This window comes from Mytilinidion resinicola (genome assembly GCF_010093595.1).
Source record: "Mytilinidion resinicola strain CBS 304.34 unplaced genomic scaffold BDZ99scaffold_10, whole genome shotgun sequence".
Taxonomy (NCBI): domain Eukaryota; kingdom Fungi; phylum Ascomycota; class Dothideomycetes; order Mytilinidiales; family Mytilinidiaceae; genus Mytilinidion; species Mytilinidion resinicola.
The window spans coordinates 1382342-1404834 of NW_022985446.1; the positions used below are offsets into that span (position 1 = coordinate 1382342).

At 52.0% G+C, this 22493-nt stretch overlaps 11 protein-coding genes across 11 annotated transcripts; 4 read left to right on the top strand and 7 right to left on the bottom strand.

Moving 5' to 3' along the window:
* Nucleotides 1-885: 885 nt before the first annotated feature.
* Nucleotides 886-2674, bottom strand: BDZ99DRAFT_488591 (DUF647-domain-containing protein; the record flags this gene model as incomplete). Its single annotated transcript, XM_033722915.1, has 5 exons — nucleotides 886-1545; nucleotides 1735-2072; nucleotides 2199-2262; nucleotides 2441-2512; nucleotides 2573-2674. 5 exons carry the CDS (start codon nucleotides 2672-2674, stop codon nucleotides 886-888), a joined length of 1236 nt encoding a protein of 411 aa, XP_033576704.1.
* An 823-nt stretch (nucleotides 2675-3497) lies between these two features.
* On the bottom strand, nucleotides 3498-5050 carry BDZ99DRAFT_35684 (uncharacterized protein). The gene is made up of 2 exons (XM_033714632.1): nucleotides 4819-5050; nucleotides 3498-4772 (listed from the first exon to the last, which is right to left on the bottom strand). The coding sequence occupies exons 1-2, from the start codon at nucleotides 4863-4865 to the stop codon at nucleotides 3911-3913; spliced, it is 909 nt and encodes a 302-aa protein (XP_033576705.1). The 5' UTR covers nucleotides 4866-5050; the 3' UTR covers nucleotides 3498-3910.
* On the bottom strand, nucleotides 4985-6251 carry BDZ99DRAFT_499038 (uncharacterized protein). The gene is made up of 2 exons (XM_033723617.1): nucleotides 5998-6251; nucleotides 4985-5950 (listed from the first exon to the last, which is right to left on the bottom strand). Exons 1-2 carry the CDS (start codon nucleotides 6039-6041, stop codon nucleotides 5236-5238), a joined length of 759 nt encoding a protein of 252 aa, XP_033576706.1. The 5' UTR covers nucleotides 6042-6251; the 3' UTR covers nucleotides 4985-5235.
* Nucleotides 6252-6846: 595 nt separating this feature from the next.
* On the bottom strand, nucleotides 6847-8051 carry BDZ99DRAFT_571505 (uncharacterized protein; the record flags this gene model as incomplete). Its single annotated transcript, XM_033728096.1, has 2 exons — nucleotides 6847-7937; nucleotides 8002-8051. The coding sequence occupies 2 exons, from the start codon at nucleotides 8049-8051 to the stop codon at nucleotides 7253-7255; spliced, it is 735 nt and encodes a 244-aa protein (XP_033576707.1). The 3' UTR covers nucleotides 6847-7252.
* Nucleotides 8052-8617: 566 nt separating this feature from the next.
* BDZ99DRAFT_417899 (uncharacterized protein) lies at nucleotides 8618-12267 on the bottom strand. The gene is made up of 5 exons (XM_033716838.1): nucleotides 11784-12267; nucleotides 11530-11730; nucleotides 11367-11481; nucleotides 10111-11320; nucleotides 8618-10063 (listed from the first exon to the last, which is right to left on the bottom strand). Exons 1-5 carry the CDS (start codon nucleotides 11833-11835, stop codon nucleotides 8969-8971), a joined length of 2673 nt encoding a protein of 890 aa, XP_033576708.1. The 5' UTR covers nucleotides 11836-12267; the 3' UTR covers nucleotides 8618-8968.
* Nucleotides 12268-12348: 81 nt separating this feature from the next.
* BDZ99DRAFT_521068 (uncharacterized protein) lies at nucleotides 12349-12720 on the top strand (the record flags this gene model as incomplete). Its single annotated transcript, XM_033725586.1, has 1 exon — nucleotides 12349-12720. The coding sequence occupies one exon, from the start codon at nucleotides 12349-12351 to the stop codon at nucleotides 12718-12720; it is 372 nt and encodes a 123-aa protein (XP_033576709.1).
* Nucleotides 12721-14492: 1772 nt separating this feature from the next.
* BDZ99DRAFT_463513 (putative endosomal cargo receptor) lies at nucleotides 14493-15709 on the bottom strand. The gene is made up of 3 exons (XM_033720097.1): nucleotides 15503-15709; nucleotides 15015-15403; nucleotides 14493-14946 (listed from the first exon to the last, which is right to left on the bottom strand). Exons 1-3 carry the CDS (start codon nucleotides 15660-15662, stop codon nucleotides 14797-14799), a joined length of 699 nt encoding a protein of 232 aa, XP_033576710.1. The 5' UTR covers nucleotides 15663-15709; the 3' UTR covers nucleotides 14493-14796.
* A 1046-nt stretch (nucleotides 15710-16755) lies between these two features.
* BDZ99DRAFT_463514 (uncharacterized protein) lies at nucleotides 16756-17499 on the top strand. The gene is made up of 2 exons (XM_033720098.1): nucleotides 16756-16979; nucleotides 17055-17499. Exons 1-2 carry the CDS (start codon nucleotides 16835-16837, stop codon nucleotides 17450-17452), a joined length of 543 nt encoding a protein of 180 aa, XP_033576711.1. The 5' UTR covers nucleotides 16756-16834; the 3' UTR covers nucleotides 17453-17499.
* Nucleotides 17500-18192: 693 nt separating this feature from the next.
* BDZ99DRAFT_388746 (uncharacterized protein) lies at nucleotides 18193-19659 on the bottom strand (the record flags this gene model as incomplete). The annotated part of the gene is made up of 5 exons (XM_033715596.1): nucleotides 18193-18476; nucleotides 18529-18609; nucleotides 18659-18718; nucleotides 18768-19390; nucleotides 19490-19659. The coding sequence occupies 5 exons, from the start codon at nucleotides 19657-19659 to the stop codon at nucleotides 18193-18195; spliced, it is 1218 nt and encodes a 405-aa protein (XP_033576712.1).
* A 1230-nt stretch (nucleotides 19660-20889) lies between these two features.
* BDZ99DRAFT_521072 (uncharacterized protein) lies at nucleotides 20890-21321 on the top strand (the record flags this gene model as incomplete). The annotated part of the gene is made up of 1 exon (XM_033725587.1): nucleotides 20890-21321. One exon carries the CDS (start codon nucleotides 20890-20892, stop codon nucleotides 21319-21321), a length of 432 nt encoding a protein of 143 aa, XP_033576713.1.
* Nucleotides 21074-21978, top strand: BDZ99DRAFT_35899 (uncharacterized protein). Its single transcript, XM_033714651.1, has 2 exons — nucleotides 21074-21625; nucleotides 21686-21978. Exons 1-2 carry the CDS (start codon nucleotides 21358-21360, stop codon nucleotides 21964-21966), a joined length of 549 nt encoding a protein of 182 aa, XP_033576714.1. The 5' UTR covers nucleotides 21074-21357; the 3' UTR covers nucleotides 21967-21978.
* The last annotated feature ends 515 nt before the right edge of the window (nucleotides 21979-22493 follow it).

Here is a 22493-nt window from a genome sequence, read left to right on the forward strand (position 1 = left end):
GCCCGGCTGCCAAGCGCGCCGAGGGGCCAGTGCCTGGGCTGGCGTCGTGCTGGAAGGCCGCTAGAACACGACGCTTTCCAGAACATTGCCTGTTTGCCCCTTTTGCAGCACCACGTCCGCCCGCCGCCGATCATCTCACCCCCAGCGTGTGCTGCATGACCGCATCGTCAACCCACATTGGCCAGGCGGTCTGGCGGCGACATGACAGACGATATGAGCATCTGCGCCCCCCGGCATCGACATCAACTCCCGGCGCTGCCCCTGTCGCATCAATTCCGTCTCCTGTCCAAACACCACCTCTCAGCCTTGAACACAGACTCCACCTCTCACGACTCCACTCCCCGACGATAAGCGGCACGCTCCTCACAAAACCAGATCTGCTGCCGGCCCGCGGTGGGAGCCTCAGCTGCGGCGGTGAGTTTCGGGGCGTCGCGAGGCAACCCCATTGCTAATATAATCGATTCCTGCCTGTCATGCGCGCGCCACATCACCTCTTTTTCCGTGGCGGCAGACTCTTCATCTTTTCTTCTCTTTTCCCAGCACGTCGCCTCCACTCGTCCCTCCTCGTGCCACCACGCTGACCCGCAGACGACGCGCTGCTGTGCAAGCGGCTCCCACAGGAATGGTAGCCACCGTGCTGGCCTGGCTGCGGCCTAGTCCGTGACGTGAGCATTGTTGGTGGCTCCAAGACGTAATCGAATCACGGGAATGCTGGAATAGGCTGGCCGGGGATTCCGATGGGAAACAGAGACTGCGATATTACCACATTGCAATTCCAGCAGTCTTGCCATACAGCTCCTGCCGGTCCTAGCATATAGCATTTCCCGAGTCTTACCTCCTGGCCAGCTGGGCCACATGACATTTCCCGAGTCTTACCACTAATATCTACGCCATTCTCACGCGTCTCCCAGGCCGAGTCTCGAGCGCTGCAACCTCCAAATCCCATCCGGCAGCTGCCAGCTTCTCCGTCGTCTCCTTCCACGTCTTGCTGGCTTCCTGAAGCGTCATCCGTAGTTCAGACAAAGAATCCGCCTCCTTAGGCCTCGACGCTACCATCAGCGCCTGCGTCCATGCTTTCAACTGGTCAACTGGCGTGCTGTCCTGTTTCAAGACGATCAACGCCTCAGATCTGGCCACGTCGAACCACAGCATGTACGCCTCGTCTCTGTACAGCTCCGCCAGCGCAGACAGCTTCGAATCCAGCTGCACAGCACCCGTCGTTGCATGGCGAGGCCCCAGGCGCTGCAGCAGGGTCTGCAAATCAACCCCAATCCTCCCATAGCCCAGCACTCTCCCATCCACCCATCTCAACACCCCATCTCTCTCAAAGACCCTCTCTTTCCCCGACACCTCCTTCGGTTTCAGCACCCTGCCCCTGCTCATAAACTCCCCCAGCACGATATTCGCCCGCTGCCGGTTCAGCGTCCGCATACTAACCGCCCGCACCGCCTGATGGTTCATCCCCAAATGCACCGCCAGCAGCAGCACCAGCACAGACCACGTCGCAGCCGCCGAGCGCACCCACGAAACCACCACACTGCCGGCCTGTGGATCTGCAATTCAGCCTAAGCGCATAGCATCGTACTCTCGATCGATCAGCGCACTCACCAGCATGCCAAGCAGCGAGATGACCGTCTCCTGGCTCGAGTCTTTCTGCGTGCAGCGTTAGCGCCAACCTATCGGTGGCCGTAGATTGAACCCGCGATATTAACACCAGATCTAACTACCACTCACAGCATTCAACTCCCCCAAGTTCCCCCGCTGCGCAAAGTGCGCGGATAGGCTGGCCTTGGCGCTGCCGGCCGCGACGCCGCACAGCGAGCGCAGGACGCTGGACCCCGCGAGCACGAGCACGCGGACGGGCTTGGGGAAGGCCGGCGAGAGGCAGTCCAGCACCATGGCGGCGTCGTTGAAGATGTCGGCGGCGAGTCGGTACATCTTGCACTCGGGCTCCAGCGCGGTGCCGAGCCGGTGCGCGAACAGGATCGTGGCGATGCGGCCCATGGACTCTTGCAGCACGTTGAGGAGGAGCGCGGCGGTGGGGGAGGCGGTGCTGTCGCCGACGCCGACGCCTGGGAGGGGGAGGGGGGACGTGAGTTTGGGATAGGTAGCTAGTGGGGAAGGGGGGTTTCGTGTTTAGGGGTATAAATAGGCACACATATAGACTAGCTATAAAATAACGGAGATCTGGCACGCACCTTCCAAAACTGCGCGTGAGGACAGCATCCCCGCGATCGAGCTGGCGAAGGCTTGGAGGGAGTCCTGGAAGCGGTCTTTTTAGCACGTGAGATTGAGGGAGTGGAGGGGAGGGGCTGCGGTACGTAGATCTGGTATCTGTGGCGTTGTTAGCGTTGGATTGACGTCTGTAACCTCCGCGCCATCTAAAAGGTTGAAATGCCCTTCTCCGGGGCCATACGCACTCCAAATAATCCTCCGTCACGCTGCCCGGGTAACCTGCTGGGAGGAATACATCCAGCGCGGCTTTCCAGCTGGCTTTGGGGTGCGGCGGGTGCTGTGGCGTGTTAGCTGGGGGGGTTTTTGTGGATTGGAGGGGATTGGGGGGGGGGCGGACGATGATGTCGATTCTGCTGCCGCGGGATGAGGGGGAGTAGATGTAGGTTGTTAGGAGGGCGCCGGCGTCGTCGTGTTCGGTGATTGAGAGGGCGGGGGACATGGTGGTGGTTGTTTGGGGAGTGGTTGTTCGGGGAATGGTTGGTTGGGGAGTGGCTGGTGGGGGAGGTGAGAGGGGTAGTGGCTTTTGATATCGTCGTTGCTGGTTGCGATCAGAGGTTCAAATTATGGGGTTTGTACTGTTATTTAGGGCTTATTCGGGCCATTTGATGTGGATTTGGGGGGCTGTACGTTATCTATTAGGGTTTCTAGGTGAGTCTGAGTTTGACCGGAACGTTTATATCACTCAATGCAAAGATGGGATGCTGCCATTTGGAAGGCTTTACTCGCTGCATGTTGCTTCATTTCTCAGCAGAATTCAGCAGTTTGGACCTATTCATCAAATTCTTGCATCGAGCTTTTCAGGAACTCATTGACTATCAGGGCAGGTGTTGGGTAATCATCTCAATATGAGAGTTTTAGATATGTAGGAGCACTACGATTGGATGAGAGGCGCTCGAAACGTCTGATTAAGGCTCATATGTATCTAGACCCCCCATGCAAAGCTTCCTATTGCTCACTTGATCCCTCTCAGGTAAGAACGCTGCAAAACAGAAACTAGGCGTAGTAGCTCTTCGAATCCTGCCTTTTTATCGTGGCTGACATCGATCAACGAGCCACAAAGAAATACAATAGAGCAGAAACAAAAGCTTAGAGAAGACTGTCGGCATATTCGCCCTAAGGAAAGAGACTTGGGCAAGAAGGATATCAGACGTGAATGCCAGAAGACGAGTTCAAACCTGTTCTACAACGTTCCTTGGGCTCTGCGTTCATTCGTTGGATACGAAGCCGTTTCAAGTCCTGGCGAGCCACTTAGATCAGAAGAGTACGGTTACATTCTTATCCCAGTGGCTGGTCTGTCATCGAATCTCCGCCTTCGTAGTCTTTGTAACCTTAGCTTCACGCTTCGTTACCTTCTTACAATTCTTCTAGTCTCCATTGTCAACGTACTTATGGTATTCACAAATATCCAGCCTCTTCTAAGCCATGTAATCACTATATGTGTGGCAAGTCGTCGATCACTCGACAACTCGTGAACGATATAATTGCCCACAGAAGCGCTAGATAGCTTGTAGCCGGCAGGAGATGCGAAACGTGGTCGAATAGACGATGAGCGTGAGTAATCGGAAGCCGATGAAGACTCCTGTGTGAAAAGAGGAATAAGGTCGATACCGATGCGGCAAACCGGATGCCAGTTTCTTCTGCATGTGAAGCTCCCCATGCATAGCCGCCATTCGCCTCAGAATCGTGGTATTTTACTGATCCATCGTCGAATCGATGGCTGGGTCCTTGTTGGTGTCGGCGTCGGAACATTTACTGTAGGTGCTTGCACTTCCGTAGCGGTCTCAATCGTCTTGATTCTCGTAGGCATCGTCCTAGCCTCCCTCTCCTCCTTACACTTCTTCCGTTCCTCATCATCAGCATGCTCATGATAATCGCATACATCCCCCGTCTTCCGTTCATTCCCCTCTACAAGATGCGCAATGGTACCAAGCCCCTTGATCATCATCCCAAGGAGAAACGCATAAGGAAGATCAGACCGCAGCTTCCCATCTTTATTCAACTCCTTATCCTCACCATAATCATGCACCGACGCTCGATATCCATTCCGACAATACCTGTCGATAAGAAGCTGGCAGAGCGGAGAGTCCTCAGGCAGGTTGTCGTATGCTAGAATGACGCTTCTGTAGTCGGGCACTACTTCCAGGCGGTCGTAGTAGTAGAAGATGTGGTCTATGGCATCCCTTCGGAGGTTGGGGATCTCGTATTGATCGCCGAGCGCGTAAAGACGTGTGACTAGATCCAGCTTTTTGGCTCTACTGAGCTTGGTTCCTGGATTGATGGTTCGTGTCGGACGGGGATGGAGAGTGCAGTCTGAAAGTGGACAAGGGAGGGTTTGATGGTAGAGCCAGTCTAGGAAGTAGCCGAATAGCGAGTCTTGGACGTCTTCCATGCTGGTTTTTCGCTCTTCTGCTTCTTTGAACGATCCTTTGAACATGGCTCTGAAATAGTCTGAATAGTGGGTGAGGAGATCCATGTGAACAGTGTGAGGCTTCTTTTCTGGACCGACGAAGATGGTGACCATCGTGGGATCCATAGTCCTGGAACCATTAATCAATGAAATTTGTAGATTTTAGGGAGCCTTACAAGAATGACGGATGGTCAGTCTTTAGCTTTTCGTTGCTTGACATCATTACGGCGATGCTAGCTCATCAGCCTGACAAACTCAAGACGTTAAGATAGAATAGCGATAAGTGATGCCAATCTGTGTGAACGACAGCATGCTCGACAATGTTAAAGAAAGGTAATCGAAGCCTGCGAGCCCCACTAGTTTCTGCGACGTCTGCCTGGTTCCAATCAGTCGTAGGGTGGAAACAGGTTCAGCTGAGCAAGGTTCAGAATCATGCATAGCCACAAGTGTGGCGTATCGGCCCCCATCGTCACCCAGGTGCAGAAGTCAAAAGCATAGCGTCTTATCTATACTGTCAAGCATTTTGCATGCTGTTCCATTTTTGATAATCCGTCGAAGCACCCCAAACTCTGACCACCCAACTGGATTTCCTCCTAGATTTCGCCAAATTCTGTGATATCGGCAATCTTATGCTCCGCTTCACAAGCCACACGCTCTTCGTCTGTATGCTCATGATAGTTGCAAAGCTTCATCTCGTTGGCTTCGAAATGGTGTAGTAGATTACCCATCTTCTGCATTACTCCGTAAAGGTACGCATGCGGTAGATATGCGCTCATCCGATCGTCCTGTTCAGTATCCCAGACGATAGGAAAATACCGCCTGGCAAATACATCGATGTAGAACTTGCACAGAAGTGAGTCTGATGGCAGAGTCTCGAATGCTTCGATGACCTCTACATTTGAAGGCAGATGTAGAGGGTTATCATGGTTGCATTCTTGATAGATTGCATTCAGGGCGTCCTTCCGGAGGTCGGGGACTTGGTAGCGATCGCCGAATATGTATAGTTTGACAAGTGGATATCGTGCCTCATCCTCATTGCAAGTGCACGGCTGAAGCGGGTATGCTGAGCTGCGTTCTGTGGTTCCACAATTCTGAGGAAGCTTCTTCGAGTAGAGCCAATCCATAAAGAACCCGAAAGTCCTCTCTTCGACTTCTTCCAAGGTTAACTCTTTCTCCTCTGCCTCTCGGAACGATCCTGTGAATGCGGCCCTGAAGTACTCCGAGTAGTGGACGATGAGATCCATATGAGCATGATAGGCCTTTCCTTGAGGGCCGACAAGGACGGTGACCAAGTCTTGAGACATAGCACTTGAGGAAATTAGCTATCTGCTGCCACTAGGTGCGAGTCAACTTACGAAAAGGACGGTGGACCCTTATTTAGCCTTCCGCGAGCCGCCATCTTCCTTGCTTTTGAATCGTGAAAATTGCCAATGAGCTCGAGGAAGATTGGTAATTAACGAGGTGACGGGCTTGTGTAGGTTGTGATGGCACGGAAGAAGGCCGCGAAGCCGGTCGCACTACTTGCGAGGCTCGCGGCTGCGGAAATTTGTTCTTCGAGAGGATTCCGCGGTTGGAACGAACAAAGCTGATGATGATGTCGGTGATATCATGAAGGTGTTGTAACGAAGGAGAGCCACGAAGTTGGTCAGCCGAGATAAGCGAGTGAAGTGAAGTGAGGTGAAATGGTGGTGGCGTAAAAGACACTTCTGGAAACCTGCCGGCCCTTCACCCATCTCAAGCCGATCCCTAATATCAGAGGGTCTACTGTCCAGCTTGCACACACAAGTCACAGCGGTTCACATCCGATCTCAATTTCTCATGATGTGCCGCCGCACGACAAACAATGGAAAGAAAATTACCAACCCCACGATAGTGCCCCTGTAGAGTTTCCGAACCCGACAGCGGTCGGCGAACGTGTACAGCAGAGGCAGTCGCATTGTAGTCCCGCTGAATTGAACCGAGGAGACTAAGGTCTATCTACAATACCTTGTTCGAAACCTGTGTTCACCAATCTGCCGCGGTCTGGGGAGCCTCAATCTACTTTCACGAATAAGAAGAGGTAATTCAAGAATTTGGACAACTAGTGAACTCGCCAGGATGCCTCAGACGACGGTGCACACAACACTACTCTGAAAATTGGTGCTTAAATAGGGCACGGATCACCACATATCAATAAATTGGAGAGGAGGATTATGCTTTTTTGTACCTACCAAAGTTTGGACTGAAAAGAAAAGCATATGCTGCATTGAAAAAAGCAAGATGTTGAAGGAGCAAAAGAAACATCCCAGAAGAACTCTTCCCTACCATGCAGCCTCCCTATTTCCCCAAAGAGCCCGAGAGATGTTGTTCAATAGAAGAAACCAGCTGGGCGCCCGAATGTCGACGAATTGCTGCTTGTTTTGCCGTGTATGCCGTGAAAGAGATGAAAAGAAGTAAAAAGGCCAAGAGAGGAAACTTTTGCGGTCGAGGGCAAAGAGAATGCATCCGAATTGAGCTGGGATCTCGCGTATGATGCTAGCTTAAGTCGCCCAGCCACACCTCCGTAAGATCTAGAGACTTGTTTTTGAATCCCTGGTGCCTGAAAAGTGATGTTGTTCATTCGTCGATTTGCTATCCTTTGATGTTGGTGATTCCGTGCTTCTCCTCGCATTTCTTTCGGTCCTCATTATCCGGATGCTCATGATAGTCGCAAAGTTTCAAAGCCGGTGATTTGCCTTTCTTAGCAACGTCACGGATATCCGATGCCTTGATAAGAGCCTCGACGAGAAATCCATTGGGTAGGCAGGACGGCTTCTCTCTCATTTCCACGGTAATGGCCTGAAAATAAGAACTGAGTCTTATACTGTATAGGTCGCTGAAGAACCTTCGCAGAGGCGATGTCTCTGGCAGTGACTCATATGCTTGAGTGATGATATGAGGCACCGGTAGGACGTCGTCAACTCTGAGAAAATACTGGAAATTGTGATCGATGACATACTTGCGCAAGTTCGGAATTTGGTACTTGTCGCCTAGTATATAGAGTTCGACGAAGATATAGTATGGGTGGGGGTCATCTTTGGGATCTTTGTGTTCCTGACTCGTGGTGATCTTGGTATAATAAAGCCAGTCCATAAAGTAGTCGAAAGTTGACTCTTCGACGTCTGAAAGATGTATCTTCTTCTCTTCCGCTTCTTTGAAGGATCCGGTGAAAGCAGCGCGAAAGTATTCGGAATAGTGCACCAGCAGATCGAGACGGATGGTGTATGCTTTCTTCTTTGGGCTAACGGTGATAGTAGCCACTTTCTGACCCATCGTCCTGGAGATATTAGCACGTTGATGAACTTGATAAGCATGGAAGAAGCTCTCAGAGGTGATCTTACGAGAACGACGGATGGTCTTCAGGCTTTCTTAGTGCATTCTTGCTTGCCATTGTAACTTTACCTGCGGCGTGAGCATTGACGGAGGCGCTGGAAGATAGCAAGCCAGTAGGTTTGGAAGAACAACGCTGCCTCGAAGCGGCTGAAAGTCGAAGTTGTTGAAGGAAGAAGCCCGCTTGTGAAGGAGGTTCGAGTCGGAAGGTTGGAGTGAGGTGAGGTAGAGTAGCTGAAATAAACGAGCCAGGTGATGGAGATGAAGTCTTCACCTTCGCCTACGATCCAGTTGGAAGGCGATGAAGTGGTTCTAGCTTCGACATGTTGGGGCCCAGGTACGTGAGATCGCGCTCTTGCCTGGATTGCCTCAACACACTATCAGCAACGCGCACCCGGTTGAAACTCATCATGTTGAGCAATCGGTAAGCTCGCCATGCCACTTCAGACCGCGGCTGACAGATGTACGTAGACCTACTATCTGGCGCCTGTCGCTCTATACTTCTTCATATAGAGCAATGGGAAAGGTAGGCACCGTAGCAGCATGCTTCGTCTATATCACGAGTCCACGATGGTGCGCCGACTAAGTTCATATCGTTATTCCATTCTTCTTTATCTAACCATGCCTCTCAGATACTACGCTCGTGTAAAAGAAACCCAAGTAATTACAAACCAGTCCAGACTCCCGCAAGCCCAATATACAAGACAAAGATGATTTACCAAAATAGAGCAAATGGATCCAACTTCGAACAAATATGACAGCATCGATACTTTCAAGAAACTATAAAAACAAGAAGGAAAGAAGTATGCAATGAAAATCGAAGATACCAGATCGTATACTCGTTCAAAAGAGATAATACAAGAACCCATCTTCATCATTAAAAGTCGTAGCTTTGGTCGTTATTATGCTGCGTAGTCGTCATACCCATCTCTCTCGCATGCCATCAATTTTTCAAACGTCTAATCTTAGCAGGATTCCTCATGCGAGAACCCATCTCAGCAACAGCACATCAACAACCACAACGGCGACAACGACTGAAAACAAGACGGTTTGGTGGAACCAACCAAGCCTCTCGTGCCTCGTGCGCATGCTAGCAACAGCCACAATTAGGAGCAGCAAGTTGGCAATCGTTCCGAATAAGATTCCAGCATCCACAACTCCTCTCTCTTTACGTCGGCCTGTAACAATCAGTGTCCCGAGAATGATGTCGATGACTACCGATGCAACAAGGCAAGTGGCGTAGAGGCGGAGCTTGGTCATTTCACGGTCGTGCTGGCGTGCCTCAATCAACTCCATTAGTGTGTGTATCTCGTGAGCTGATTGGCGACGGGCGATTTGGGACTGTTGCCTCCTAGAGGCGGGGCGTGAGCCAAAGAGGCTGCTAAAGAAGCCTTGACCTTCCGTGGAATCCTGCGATACGGCCTGACTTTGTCCTATTCGAGCAGCACGGACAGCCTCATCAGAGCTCGATTCATCGTCATCACCATCGCTGGTCGGTGATATCGGAGAATGTGGTTGGAGTAAAGACGTCTCCTCAGGGCGCTTGCCCAAACGGAAAAGGCGCTGGGTTTTGTGTGCCCATTTCAAAAGAGTATCCTGGCCGGGGAAGTGGACCGTGGAGTTTGGATCAATGTAGATGAAGTATGCTTCATCTTCAGAACCGTCTTCAGGATGATCGTACTCGTTCCAATAGTTTTGTCGATCCTCCGGTTGACCAGATGGTTCTTCAGGTATGATAGTCCCGTAAGATCTTCGCTTCGTCTTGAATGAACTCAAAGTAGGGGTTTCGAGGTATTCTGGGCCGGATGTCGCCGATGATTCTAGATTATGAATCGTACTAGGGCTCGTCTGCCCATCTGTGGCTGATGTTGTCGATCTTGATGTAGGCTGTGAGATGAGAGGAGCAGAGAAGCCCACGGTTGTGGCTGATCTGCGCTGTTTCTTGACGGCATCGGGAAGTTTTCGAATATCAGTTGCCAGAGTAGGGATCCAAAGTGGCGGAGACAAGGCATTCGGTTTAGAGCACGCCCAAACTGCGTGAACCTCAAGTGAAAATCCTCGAACGCGTTCAGTCTACGATTGATTAGCAGGACCCTGAAAGTGGTGGTTCAAAGGCTTACCAGGTGGACACGATCCAAAGCCTTGATAATCTCTGCAGATTGTGTACCTTCCCTTCGAACTTCTAGAACCGCGTGTGGGAAGGAGTGTGAATCTGTACGTGCTTTCTGGAGCCAATCGTTATCTGCCAGCTCGCCCGGAACATACTTCTTCATGCTGATCTCCCTATCAAGAGTAGCCCATAGACCGCCGAATGTGTTATTGCCAAGACCAATAAAGCGAGTCCGCTTTGATGTGATTTCAGCAAGCGGCGCTACGTCTTTGTGGGCATTCAACCATTCCCGAACACTCTCAGTAGCCTTGGCAGCAGCATCCACATCCTGTTCGCCAATTTCAGACGACACGGACGAGTACGAGGGCCGGCGAGAAGTAAAGGGTGTCGCGGTATTCAAGAAAGCGTCCACGTATTTGCGTTTCAGCTTCGCCAATCTCGAGTCAGGCGCGCCTTTCTTCGAATCGAGGCCCACCATGACAATAGCTTCTCCACTAGACGTCCATCGAGCACTGCCAGCGGCTTTTGTCAGATATCTTCCCGTGACTTCTTCACTGTCACCAATTGGACTGGCGTTCTGCTTTTTCGCGAACTCGTCCGGGTGGTCCAGGACGATTATGCCGATGTCATCTTCCTTGCCAAAGTTCCCCGCATTATCGGATCTGAAGGAGGAGTTCCGGCGGAGAGGTGTTGGATTTGCTGAACTTTGGGCTGTGTTCTTAGCTTTCCCGGAGTTGTAGAGCCGCATATACTGCAAAAGAAAGACTTGGACTTCCACTATGTGATCCGGGTGTATCCAGTAGGTTGCCTTGCTTCCTCCAGCACCAATGGGGACCGTTGCTAGGGTTGTGTCGTATCCAACCTCAGAACTCTCCTCGATTGCATTGAAAATTTGGGAAGCGGTTGAAGACGAGACGGATCCTCGGGGACTCACAGAGGCAGATAGGGCGGTGAGGTTATTTGGCGGAACGATGTGGGGTTTTGAGTAAGTCGAAACTTCGAAAGGAGCCCTGACGGAGTGAAGAACATCTGTGTATAGATCGAGAAGGTATCCTAGATCTAGTTGACAGAAACTGTCCGGTTTGTCTGTGACCTCAGCCCTGAATCGCAGCCCAAGCTCTGAGCTTCGTGTCCATTTCTTGTATTTCTTCAACAGCTTCGTGAAGGCGGTTCGTTGGGCAGCTCTAAATCGCGAGAGGGATCGAACTTCCTCGCCAGCTCTGCAAAAGTATCAGCAGACGCATATTTGGAGGAAGGCAGACTTACTTGGAAACATCGGCATCAAACTTGGCATATCGCTCCACAAGTTTGGCAGGCAATCGAGTGTCTTGGGATATTGGGTGACGTGATTGAAGCTCGAGAATGCGTTTGTTGATGTGCTCTGCTGGTTGTCAGCAATTTGATCCCTAAGGATATACAGATGACTGACCTAGCCGCCTTTCGATTTCACCGCTTTTGCTCTTGATGAATAGGTTTATTCGGTCATGCTGCTCTAATAACAGCGAAAACAGCTCGTCCTCGAAAGCTTGGGCGTCCTCATCGCCTTGGCCGGGTATAGCAACCGCCTTCCCACTCCCCGGGGTTGTGTGCTCTTTGATTAGGTGTTTAATATCATCGTAATCGACGTTGTCTGTCAAGAATAGGTCAGCTTAAAGTCCGCGGAGGTGTGGGAGTGTGACATACGATGTCCCCATTGCGGTATTGAACGCTGCCTGAGCGTTTCGCCGTATTTCATATCCCGATAAGCTGAATAGCTTAATCGGCACAGCCGGGTGTTTTCTGATTGCAGAGAGGGTCGTGTTGAGGATTTGCTGCGCTGTCGTCGCGTGTCGTGTGGACAAAGAGCTCGGTGCTCGCGATTGATGAAGGTAGAAGGCTCCACGATAAGCCCGTAACAACTCAATTGGTTGCGTAAGGAGTTGTAGCTATCTTGGTATAATGGAGGTGTGGCACGGTAGTTCAATGCAGCGACAGGGAGCCGTGGAGTGGAGGGTGAAGATGGGCGCAGCTGTGTATGTAGACTGACGCCACGACGGAAGCAGGTTCTAAGGTACCAAGCGTCTTGCCGCCGCTAAAAATTGGCAAATGTCGGATAAATACAGGTCTTCTTCTGACGGATTCAAGGAATGAGACAGCGACTGGCGCCCGTGAATGGTTCTGCTGGATAATGAACAAGTGAATTGGGTGAGGGAGTGAGCATGGGGAGCTGCGGCGATACATGAACACTAAGGCGGCTGCGATCTCCACCATGCAGATGCGCTGGCAGGGATTGTCAACGGAGGCACTTGGAAACGAGGGCCGGCGCATGCAGCCTTCAAACAGCAACTTCACTACTTTTGCACCGTCCTCGCCTTTGCAGCCTATAACGCGAGGCGGCCCCTCTTCCGCCTCCGACGGCAGCAATCACCCCTCCAGCAATATGCAATGGATCCAACATCCTCAACGCGAGTATCTGGAAGCCTGTGGGACTGAATGCGACTTTGAAGCAGCAGCATTTGTTTTCCTCAGTGTGGCAGCCCCAGAACGCCTGGTCGGAGATAGCCCCCTTCGAGGCTCTGCCCAGGTGTTGAAATTCCTGCACACCACGTTGGCCACCCCATGTATCAAAGCGTTCCCATAATCTAGAGCCTGTAAAAACTCTGCCTCATCACTCCGCAGCCGCATCTGCATATTTCCGGGCTGCACTTATGTAACCTTGCTGACGGCTCGCCGGATTGGATTTGATGGACGGTTGCAGATTTGCCGTGGCACGTCTCTGCATGAGCTGAATTGTGGCGATTGACTGCCAGGTACACTCGGGATACTTTCACTGATACGAGCCTATGAATATGAGGCTCTCTCGTTTTCTCAAACCAAGTTGAACAATCCCACGATCTAATACATCGTGAACGCGCACTAGCGGCGAACCTTAACCTTCAATGTCTCGAGCCTTTCTGTGGTGGGATCCTTACAGCTAGTCTTTAAGATCTTCGTGCTACCTACTTGCTACCTAGGTTTGCTGATCCAGACCGCGTGCCATCCTACCCAATCGAAATGAGTATCCAGTGCCGAAGTACACAGTAAGTCTCTGGCAATCACCTCTAAGTATCTCCCCCGCCTGCCCGCTATGACAAAATATAGTGCCGCTCAATCTACTCACGGTTTGGTGTTTTCCCCGCCATCCAAAGGTTATCACTCCATCTTTAGACTCACTCCACTCCACGATATCACGGAAGACCCCTTGTACGTCGAGCTGGGATGTCAGACCGCCGCTTGCAGTCCGCTCAACCAAGCGAGCACGGCGCAGGAGAAGATGGTTGCGATACGCCAATTCAGTCCAGGGTCCTGACATGCCTGCAGAGCTGCAAGTATCTTCACTGGCGCTAACCGTTCAATTACAGACGATCTTAACCCACGTGCTCGAACACTCTCGTCGGATTGGCTGAGCATCCACCTCCCCGGACTATCACAACGAGGCTGGTAGTGTTGTAGCACAGTTCCTATCTTTCATTTCACTGCATCTGTTTTGTGTTCAGCTCGCGTGCTCAATTGCCGATATCGGCACTGGTCGCATTGATGAATACGGCCAATCAATATACTTTCCATCACACCTCGAAGCCGAGTCCTGCATTTCCCTCCTAACCTTCACATGTGATCCACTAACCCCGCCTTTCACCCGCCAAGCTAATGTTTCATTCGTAACACCAAACACATCTGCACCATCACGGCATTTTCTGGCGCCATACCACACCTGTGCTCACGTCACCTCGAGTTACTGTATAACGGTGCAGCTGCAGACCGGCGCTCTGGTCTCTCGGCAGCCCGCTTTATGGCGTGGTTCTCGGGAATATGGCGAGAAATTGCATGATGCATCTGCCATTCTCGTATCCGCACCAATCTGAAGACTGCCACCGGTCAAAACGGAACGAACCGCTGCAGGCTTGACCCATGCTAGTCCTGCATCACGTTGAGTAACCCTCCATCGGGATTTGTGGTGTGCATCTTCACTCAACGGCTGTTCGAGACTCCAATTGGCGTTATGCATCGGAAGACTTCCTCGGAGTGACTGCAGACGGGGAGGCGGAGCTTATCTCCATCCCGATGGGATGCCTTTGCCGATTATGTAGTTCGCATCGCTGATCGGTTTGTCTGACCTATGGTGATGGAAGATGTCCTCCTCCATTATTTAGTAATCTATCAGTAGAAGCCTGACATCTTGACTTGTGTAACATGAATTCCGTCAGTATAATCGCTTCCACAGCAGAGGAAACCACAGAAAAAGTAATATCTGTCCAGCATTGGTCCATGTCGGCACTGAATTCGCGTTGGCATTCGCTTGGTAGGGTGTCCAGGATCCTTAGTTCGATGTGATGGATTGAGTGCTCGCAATTCCTGTAGACTTGACGAAGCGATGGGAAAGAGCGTGATCATTCGAATACCAATGCATTCCTCTAGGATTATCTGTTGGCCGTTTACGAAGGACTTTTGAAAGTGAAAGCGATCTTGATATGAAATAAACAGTAGTTAGGACGAGTAAACGTATGGAATTGAGTAACCCACACTGCCAATACAATTAACAAGATGCCACACAATCATGAATCGGGATGATAATATCGTCGTCTATTAGCACACCGTGTCCCTAACCATGTTTTATCAACGCCAACCAATCCCATATACCTCCTATCCCACGATAACAACCCACCAAACGTAAATGCTCTCAAGTAAGTTTCTGCTTGATAAAGAAGGCCCTCAAGTGAGACAGCTGCCACGCGCATGTAACACCGAGTATAACCAACTGAATAAGCGTCCACCGCACAACTCTAGCATTCGTCGACTCAGACTGGTCTCGGAATTCCGCCTCTCGTTCCTGCAAACGTAACAGCATTAGCTTCTATCCAAACCCAAGCCATTCCACAAAGCATATCGCAAACCTACCCGCTGATGCACCTGCTCCTTCCGAATATCCTGCAGCCTGCCCTTCAAATCCCTGACCTTCTGCGTCAAATCATCAATCTTGCCCTTGTCCGTGCTCTCAATGCGACTCGTCTCGCCAATCACCAGGTCGAGGTAGAACTTGATGCCGCCCGCGGGCTGCCCGCCCGTGAGCCAGCCGCCCTGCGCCACGGCGCCCGTGGGCGTGAAGCATACGCGGTGCTCGCCCGAGTCGGCGGCGGAGAAGGTGAAGCGGCCCTTGGCGGCGCCGCGCTGGGACACGACACGGTGGTCGTTGTCGAAGACTTCTTCGACCGTGATGAAGACGCCCAGGTCGGGGGTGGCGCGGTAGCTACGAGTGCCTTCGTCCCATTGCTCGGCGTTGAAGTGGCCTGAAGGTGTGTTAGCGGGGGGTAAGTCCAAATTTGAGGCATGTATTATGCATTGATGTCTACTGATTCTATAAGGGTATGATTTGGAGGAATACTAACCGACTACGAGAGTGTCCCTGGGCAGTTCCTCAAAAAAGCATTTCTGGACGGGGCCATCGATGAAGAAGTACAGGGCTTGCGACGGTAGCACCAGAAGAGCGGCGATGAAGAGGGAGAACAGCGTCCGTAGACCGGATGTCGATTGTGGAGTCCACGCCATGGTTGCGTCGAGGGCTGCTGTCGAGGGATGTTGAACACGAATATCGTCAAGTCGAGATCTGGCGCGTTCCTTATCGAGCTAGACTAAAGCTAAGTATTTAGCACGTGACTCTCCCACTGTCACTCAACCTTAACCTAACTACATTTCCGTCTTCTACTCACAGATCTTGTTTCTTAGAATCACAGAATATATCATATGAGATGGTCCAATCCTCAGGAGAGGAGTATCAGCTGCTTCAAGCTTCAACTACACCCCTGTTCCTGTCCGGAGCATATTCTAACGTTCCCCGGATCTTCTCGTTCACAACGTCTTCCAAAACGAGTCATGATTATCCAAACTCATATTCGAGGCATACGCTTGGTCGTACAAGCAAGCACTTCTCCATGAATCCTGCAGCGGGGATTAAACCCTGGCTTGGACTTACCTAGATATCCTGATAGCTCTCCTGTCTCAGCCCTTTCTTACCATTCATCGCAAGAACCTATTGTCCCTCTTCTCCTCTATTGCTTATTCCAACTGCTCTGTCCTCGAAACTTTACACTGTACTATCCTGTCAATTGAGCACCCAAACCACATGCCAACGTCCCCAAACCCCATACATCTCGGAGCTCAGAAGAGCTTACCGGGGCTGCCTACCGGAGCTATCGAGAGTGACCGAGAGATTTGCCAAACCTTCTTAACAATATACACCCTCTTCATTTATCTACCCTAAGAACTCTACACCATTCCGGCCCCAACACCCCAAAATCTTCAACTCCCAAACCCACCGAACCACCACCATGAAAACCTTCATAATCGACCACACAACCCTCTCCACCCTCCGCAACAAAACCATCCTCATAACCGGCGGCTCGTCAGGCATCGGCCTCGCCACCGCGGCCCTCCTCTCCCAACTCTCCCCAACCAACAACCTCGCCCTCCTCGACCTGCACCCCCCACCCCCCTCCCTCACCACCACCCACCCCGCCCCGCACCTTCTCTACCACCGCACCGACGTCACCTCCTGGCCCTCCCTCCGCGCTGGCTTCGCCGCCACCTTCGCCGCCTTCTCCCGCATCGACCTCGTCTTCGCCAACGCCGGCGTCGCCGAGTACGCCGACCAATTCTTCTCTGACACGCTCGACAGCGACGGCCAGCTCGCGGAGCCGGACCGGCGCACGCTGCGGATATGTATGGACGGGGCTGCGGATACGGTTAAGCTGGGCATTCACTATCTGAGGAAGAATGGGCGCGAGGGGGGCGCGATCGTGCTGACGAGCAGTCTGGCCGGCTATCTGGCGAGTGCGGGTGCGCCGCTTTATAGTGCGGCGAAGCATGGTACGTCTTCTCTTTCCCCCTGTCCCATTTGCGCTGGAGATGTTGGGAGGGGAGGGTAGGCGCTGATGTGCGCAGGTGTCGTCGGCCTCATGCGCGCGCTCAAGCAGGAAACGGCGAAACTCCGCATCTCGATCGCTGTCGTCGCGCCGGCTATTACGGTGACGCCGATCCTGTCGACGGGGTACCGCGAGGCGGGGAAGGATCCGGCGGAGTATGCGGCTGCGATGGCGGAGAAGGGAGTGCCGATTAACAGGGTTGAGAGTATTGCGCTGGCGGCGTGTTGGCTGTTCAACGAGGGCATGGCGGCGAACGGGGCGGGGATCTTCGTGCAGGCGGATCGGATGGTGGATTTTGAGAGGTCGCTGGCGAAGAATCGTGAGGTGTGGATGGGGAAGGAGATGTTGGATTTGTTTCGGGGTGGGAGGCAGGCGCCGTTGTTTCAGCGGGTTGAGGGGGAGAAGTCGAATCTGTGATGGGGGTATATTAGAGGTTGGTAGTAACTCCCAGAAGGTCTTCGTGCTAATGATCAAAGTGGTTGAAACCTCGATTGGCTGTGCTATTGCTGTAGAGGGCTCCCGCAATTTTACTCGTCAGTATCGCATAACAGAACAGCCCGAGACTTACATACTAGTATTTTGAGATTGGAGATGACAGAGCTGTCAAGTGACCTCATGTGAGTTCAGACGGTTAGTGTCAGTAATGCTGTACAAGCTTCACCTTCACGACCACACTCCAAAAGCCATCTTGAGGGTCAAATATACATTTCCATTCCCTACACCTACCGGCTCAAAGCCTCTTACCCATCCACACCTTTACCAGCTTAGTCAAGCCAGCGCCCTCCTGTCACTCCTTATCGAGACAAGGTAAACACGACGAGATGCCCAAACGCCGATCCCATAATAGACACAAGCCCTCACTGAGGCACAAAGAAGAGAAGTAGCGAGCCAAAAGAAACAATGTAGTGGTCAAGGTAGAAAACCAGGAACAAGAAGACGACAGAAAACTGTCGCATTGCTCCATTGCCCTTCCAAGCGTCCCTCCTCATTAATCGAACTTATCAATAAGCTCCAGAATCCCGGGTGTTTGCGAACGGGATGGAAATAATTCTACCAGGTAAATGCTTTGTGGTGATCGCGGAGTCCGCGTTTCTTCGTTCGGTAATATGCTTGCGAAATACATGCCAGTTCGTGCTTGTTGCGTGGCGATTGCTCTATTACGCATTGCCGGGCTTCTCGTCGGTGTCAATGTGCCAGACGATGTAGTTTGGTAGTCCGTATACCCCGTAGCCTGCGCGGAGTGCCATCTTCGCGAAGCCCTCGGTCTCGGCCTGGTTTTCGAAGGCGTAGCAGGGGAAATTGATGCCGGAGCGGTGGACGTCTGCCTTGACAATGATGTTGACACCGCCAATGCCGTCGAGTTTCATCTTCTCGTCCTTGTCGTCTCGCCAATTGCCCATCTTCGCCATGTATTTGCGGTTCGTCTTGTATTCTTTGTAGCCTGGGAAATGCTATTAGTAGATGTGGGCGCAGATCTAAGATGGGTAAAGTACCTTCGGCGAGAACGGTATCCTTATCAAGTGTTGCAGCTAGCTTGAGGCCTTCGGGAGACTCTACCCACGAATTGTAGTCAACTTCGAGAAGTTAGTTCAAATTCAATACTGTGTGTCGTGCAAAACTTACATCGTCCCTCGATATCAACCTTCTTGCCGTTCTTCTCTTGGTACCTGTGGAACCAAATGTCTACCATTGAATCAGCACTCGTTAGCCTCAGTGGTTTTGCGCAACTTACTCGGCACAAGGACATCTTTATCGTGAGCTACAAAGTCCTCGATGATCTTCTTGGGGCTGTCCACAATGTCGACATCCCGCCAGTAGACCCAGCTATGCTCCGGCTTCAGGGCTGTGTTGAGAAGGTAGTTCCTGGCTCGGCCCATGGCTTTCCTGCGCGGTCCCTGGGCAGCAAATCCGTGTCTGTCTTCCACGTCCTGTCCATGTGTGACGCCAAAGTCCTTCTCGACAATCATGGCGGAGTTGAAGGCGTCGGAGGTCTTCTGCACTCGGTCTAGCTCCATGGCAAGCGCCGCCATGGTATCGTCCGTGGAGTCGCCAACGAGGAAAGCAAGATCGATCAGGTTGTGAGGGTACGAGAGCTGGGTAAGCAGGTCAAAGTGCTTCTGGAGGTAGGGGGAAGCGTCGCGGAGGGGAGTAAGAATGAGGACACGCTCTTGATTAGCGTCGGCTTTGGGGGTCGACTTGATGACGTTGAGGTCGACGTGCGAGATTGAGCTCTCGTTGACCTCAATAGGCCGGTGGTGGTTGAAGATCACAGGTGTCTGCATATGGCCATGCCACTCGGCGTTCTCGTTCGGTGTCATCTGCATCGGCGCCTTCGCCGGACCCCAGCAGTAAAATCTGAAAATACCGCCTGTCAGCAAGCTGTCCATCACGGCTGATGTCTCTGGAGGTGAATGTCCGCAAGAGCAGCTCGCGGGAGGTCGGGGGCATCCATACCTTTGCATCTCCCCAGCGGCTGACCCCATGGACCGCCATAATATCAGAGTTATGCCCGCCAGCCCAACAAACAGCAGAAATCGGGTGTTTCGTAGCAGGTGCCAGACGGCGCGCGAAGGAGGCAGCCTCGCTTTCGCGGCCTTCCACGAGTAGCCTTTGGGGACGAGCATAGTGCAAGAGGAACAGCTCGGCCAGCCGGTGACACGTCCCGGCGCTGAGGGCGTGCGAGAGGGAGAGTGCTCGCTCGAAGGCGCGGGGAGGCGCGGCGGAGGAGGTGGTGGTGCGGCGGGAGTCGAAAAAGAAGAGGCTCTCAGGCGTGCGCGGCGGCGGATCAAGCGGGCCTCAGCTGCGCATTGAAGGCTGCTGACACTTGTCGTGAATGGCTTCGGGCAGTCAATTCGGGCGAGCAGGGCAGGAGAGCAGCCGCGGGAGGGAGGCGTGCGGCGGAGGCAGAGGCGGTCGCGATAACGAGTGTGCTTGGGGAGGTCCGCAGGTCGAGGACAGGAGGTTCACGTCTGCGTCCAGCGGGCGCCGCGGTAGCCAATGGGAGCAGGGCTGCCCAAAAATTACGCCAGCTGCCAGAACCGTTCGCACAGACCCGGCTAATGTAAGTAATGAATCCACTCTGGCGGCGAAAGCCTTGCGGACGATTCGTCTGGAAAGGTGTCGTCAGCCTACTCCAGAGCCCACACTTTCCACGCGCCGCCGGAGAAGCCATGCATGTGAAGGCGTGCTTGTTGGGCGAGCCTCTGTTGAGGGCCGTTTCCAAGACAGCCCGGTCATTCTACCGATGCATTAACATGCTAGCCGCCGTGGACCCTTGCTAAGGAGGCGAACAGATCTGTCCAGCTCCCCCAGATTCAAGTGGCAACACGAACAACCGTTTGAGGTGGCTCAGAGAGCTATCAGGTCTACCACAAATGTCGCTTTTCAATCCTTGAGAACGTACCAGAGGACCCCAAGTAATGCTCGGCAAGTGTACACAGGTAAAGTAATTTACATCCTCGCGTCATCACATTACCAAGTCCTAGTAGGTCCAGGAGTGCTTTAGAGGTATATTCGTTGTCGAAACGATACATCTTCATGCTCAATTTAAGACATGTCTTTATTTCTACTCCTTTTTCTTGTCTCGCTTGCCGGGCCTAAACTGTATTGTCATGTCTATGACACTGAGTTTCAATTCATACAAAGGTTGTGGGTGCCTTCGTGTCATGGCTCTTATCTTGAAGCACCTCGTCGTTTGAGCGGCGTGCTTTGTTCACTAACAAGGCTGCCAGACATTCGACATTGTTATATCCCCCAAACTTACATAGGAATACGTATATAGACTGTTATGCATGCAATACACTTCTCCGCACATTTATGTTCTGATTGTTCAGAGCATACCGAGCGCATTCATCATGGAAAGCCATTCGATGTCTTCATACTGTGAGGCTCCAGCATCCCCAATCTTACAGCAAACTAATGATGATGACCTCGTGCAGGACTCAACTAGCCTCTTCGACAGCCGGTACGTCAAAATACACTCAGCTGGGAACGGATTTTCCGGGAATGTGACCTTCTGCTTTCTGCGCAACGGGCTGAAAGCCATTGTACGTTCTCACGACGAGGCTCAACTCCCTGACTACGCTGTGGACCTTTTGAAAGCCCAGCTCTGCGTCGTGAAAATCCTCCACAATCCAAGCAACGCCAGTACCCGCCGAAGCCTTCTCAGAGAAATCGACGTCCTACAACGAATTCAGGCATCGCGAACCAAATCAAAAGAGCGCCTGGCCTATCTTGTGGACGCGCATGTCTTTGATAGACCTTGGATGGTGACCGCTGCCGTCTGAGGCCCTACCCTCGAATCTTTCCTGGTTTCATTGAAAATGTCTCCGAGAGGCCTGAAAACACCGGAGAGATTCTTTTGGCATCTCTACATCCAGCTCTCCGACGCCCTTCGCTTTCTGCATGCTCTAAAACCACAAGCTATTGCTCATGGGGACATACACAGCTGCAATATCTTGCTTGAGCAAGCTGCTACTGGTCTCCCAAACGTAGTGCTGATCGATTTCGGCTGTGCCAGCATCAACGATCTCGACGACTACCAGGACAATACCAGTGGATCATCCACAGCAGAGTTCGACCCCCAAAAAGGTAATTTGGCTAATATCTCCCCCTTTGCATACGACGTCCTTATGCTAAGCGTCCTTCTAGACAGCCTTATAGCCGACGTCAAGTGGATCTGCCCACCTGCGCTTTTCCTGATCCCCTTTCCGGCATACCTCGAGGATCTCGTTTTACACAAACCGGCCGAGGAACTGCAAATCGAGAGCCTTTGGGCGAAGTTCGGCATGCATGCTAGTCTTCGCAGGGATTGCCTTGCCTGGGACAAGCTCAAGAGACTCCGTCCTGCGCTGGATTCTTGTCCAGTAGATGATGAGTGTGTGAGACGTGTGGTTGAAGAAGCCGCTCTTCGAGACGAGCATGCGCCCTAATTCACTCACTCGCGAGTTTGACATCACATGAACTCGTTTTCGTATAGGCTAGAGGTGGCTCGACATGGTGTGTAGGCGCGCAAAACAGATAGACGCAATAGTCTTCCTGGTGCGCTAATCAAATCTAACTTCTTTCTTGGTATACATCGATTCCCTTTTGGACTGCCCGATAGAACAACGAAAACTTTCCAGTATACAGCTTTTAGCATTTCCAATTTTATTCTTCCCTTTCTCGCTGCTCTCCAAGAACTCTTCTGTTTCCTTCCAAGCCGCGTTGTATCCACACAATCCGGCTGTAATACCATGTTTAATCCTATTTTGCTCTTTTTATAATAGAATTGTATATCACAAAACGCATTTTTATAGTTACACCAATCAACATTGTCGGGATACAGGTTCCTGACTAGCAATATAAGTTGAGGGCTCCGAAAGTTATGCGAAACTCATATCAAATCCCGAAATCATAGTGTCAGGGAGTAGCGGTGGGGGTTACGGCAGGCGCACAGCACCTCTTGTATATAGCCTCA

Bases quoted from the DNA above. Each gene is read 5' to 3' on its own strand.
- BDZ99DRAFT_35684 (XM_033714632.1), bottom strand. From the start codon at position 4,865: ATGATGTCAAGCAACGAAAAGCTAAAGACTGACCATCCGTCATTCTT. The intron at 4,773-4,818 runs GTAAGGCTCCCT...TAATGGTTCCAG, and splicing joins ACTGACCATCCGTCATTCTT to GACTATGGATCCCACGATGG.
- BDZ99DRAFT_499038 (XM_033723617.1), bottom strand. From the start codon at position 6,041: ATGGCGGCTCGCGGAAGGCTAAATAAGGGTCCACCGTCCTTTTC. The intron at 5,951-5,997 runs GTAAGTTGACTC...AATTTCCTCAAG, and splicing joins AAGGGTCCACCGTCCTTTTC to TGCTATGTCTCAAGACTTGG.
- BDZ99DRAFT_417899 (XM_033716838.1), bottom strand. From the start codon at position 11,835: ATGAAATACGGCGAAACGCTCAGGCAGCGTTCAATACCGCAATGGGGA. The intron at 11,731-11,783 runs GTATGTCACACT...TATTCTTGACAG, and splicing joins AATACCGCAATGGGGACATC to ACAACGTCGATTACGATGAT. The intron at 11,482-11,529 runs GTCAGTCATCTG...GACAACCAGCAG, and splicing joins TGAAATCGAAAGGCGGCTAG to AGCACATCAACAAACGCATT.
- BDZ99DRAFT_463513 (XM_033720097.1), bottom strand. From the start codon at position 15,662: ATGGCGTGGACTCCACAATCGACATCCGGTCTACGGACGCTGTTCTCC. The intron at 15,404-15,502 runs GTTAGTATTCCT...ACACACCTTCAG, and splicing joins CAGGGACACTCTCGTAGTCG to GCCACTTCAACGCCGAGCAA. The intron at 14,947-15,014 runs GTAGGTTTGCGA...TTACGTTTGCAG, and splicing joins AGGAGCAGGTGCATCAGCGG to GAACGAGAGGCGGAATTCCG.
- BDZ99DRAFT_463514 (XM_033720098.1), top strand. From the start codon at position 16,835: ATGGACGGGGCTGCGGATACGGTTAAGCTGGGCATTCACTATCTGAGG. The intron at 16,980-17,054 runs GTACGTCTTCTC...TGATGTGCGCAG, and splicing joins TTATAGTGCGGCGAAGCATG to GTGTCGTCGGCCTCATGCGC.
- BDZ99DRAFT_35899 (XM_033714651.1), top strand. From the start codon at position 21,358: ATGTCTCCGAGAGGCCTGAAAACACCGGAGAGATTCTTTTGGCATCTC. The intron at 21,626-21,685 runs GTAATTTGGCTA...GCGTCCTTCTAG, and splicing joins AGAGTTCGACCCCCAAAAAG to ACAGCCTTATAGCCGACGTC.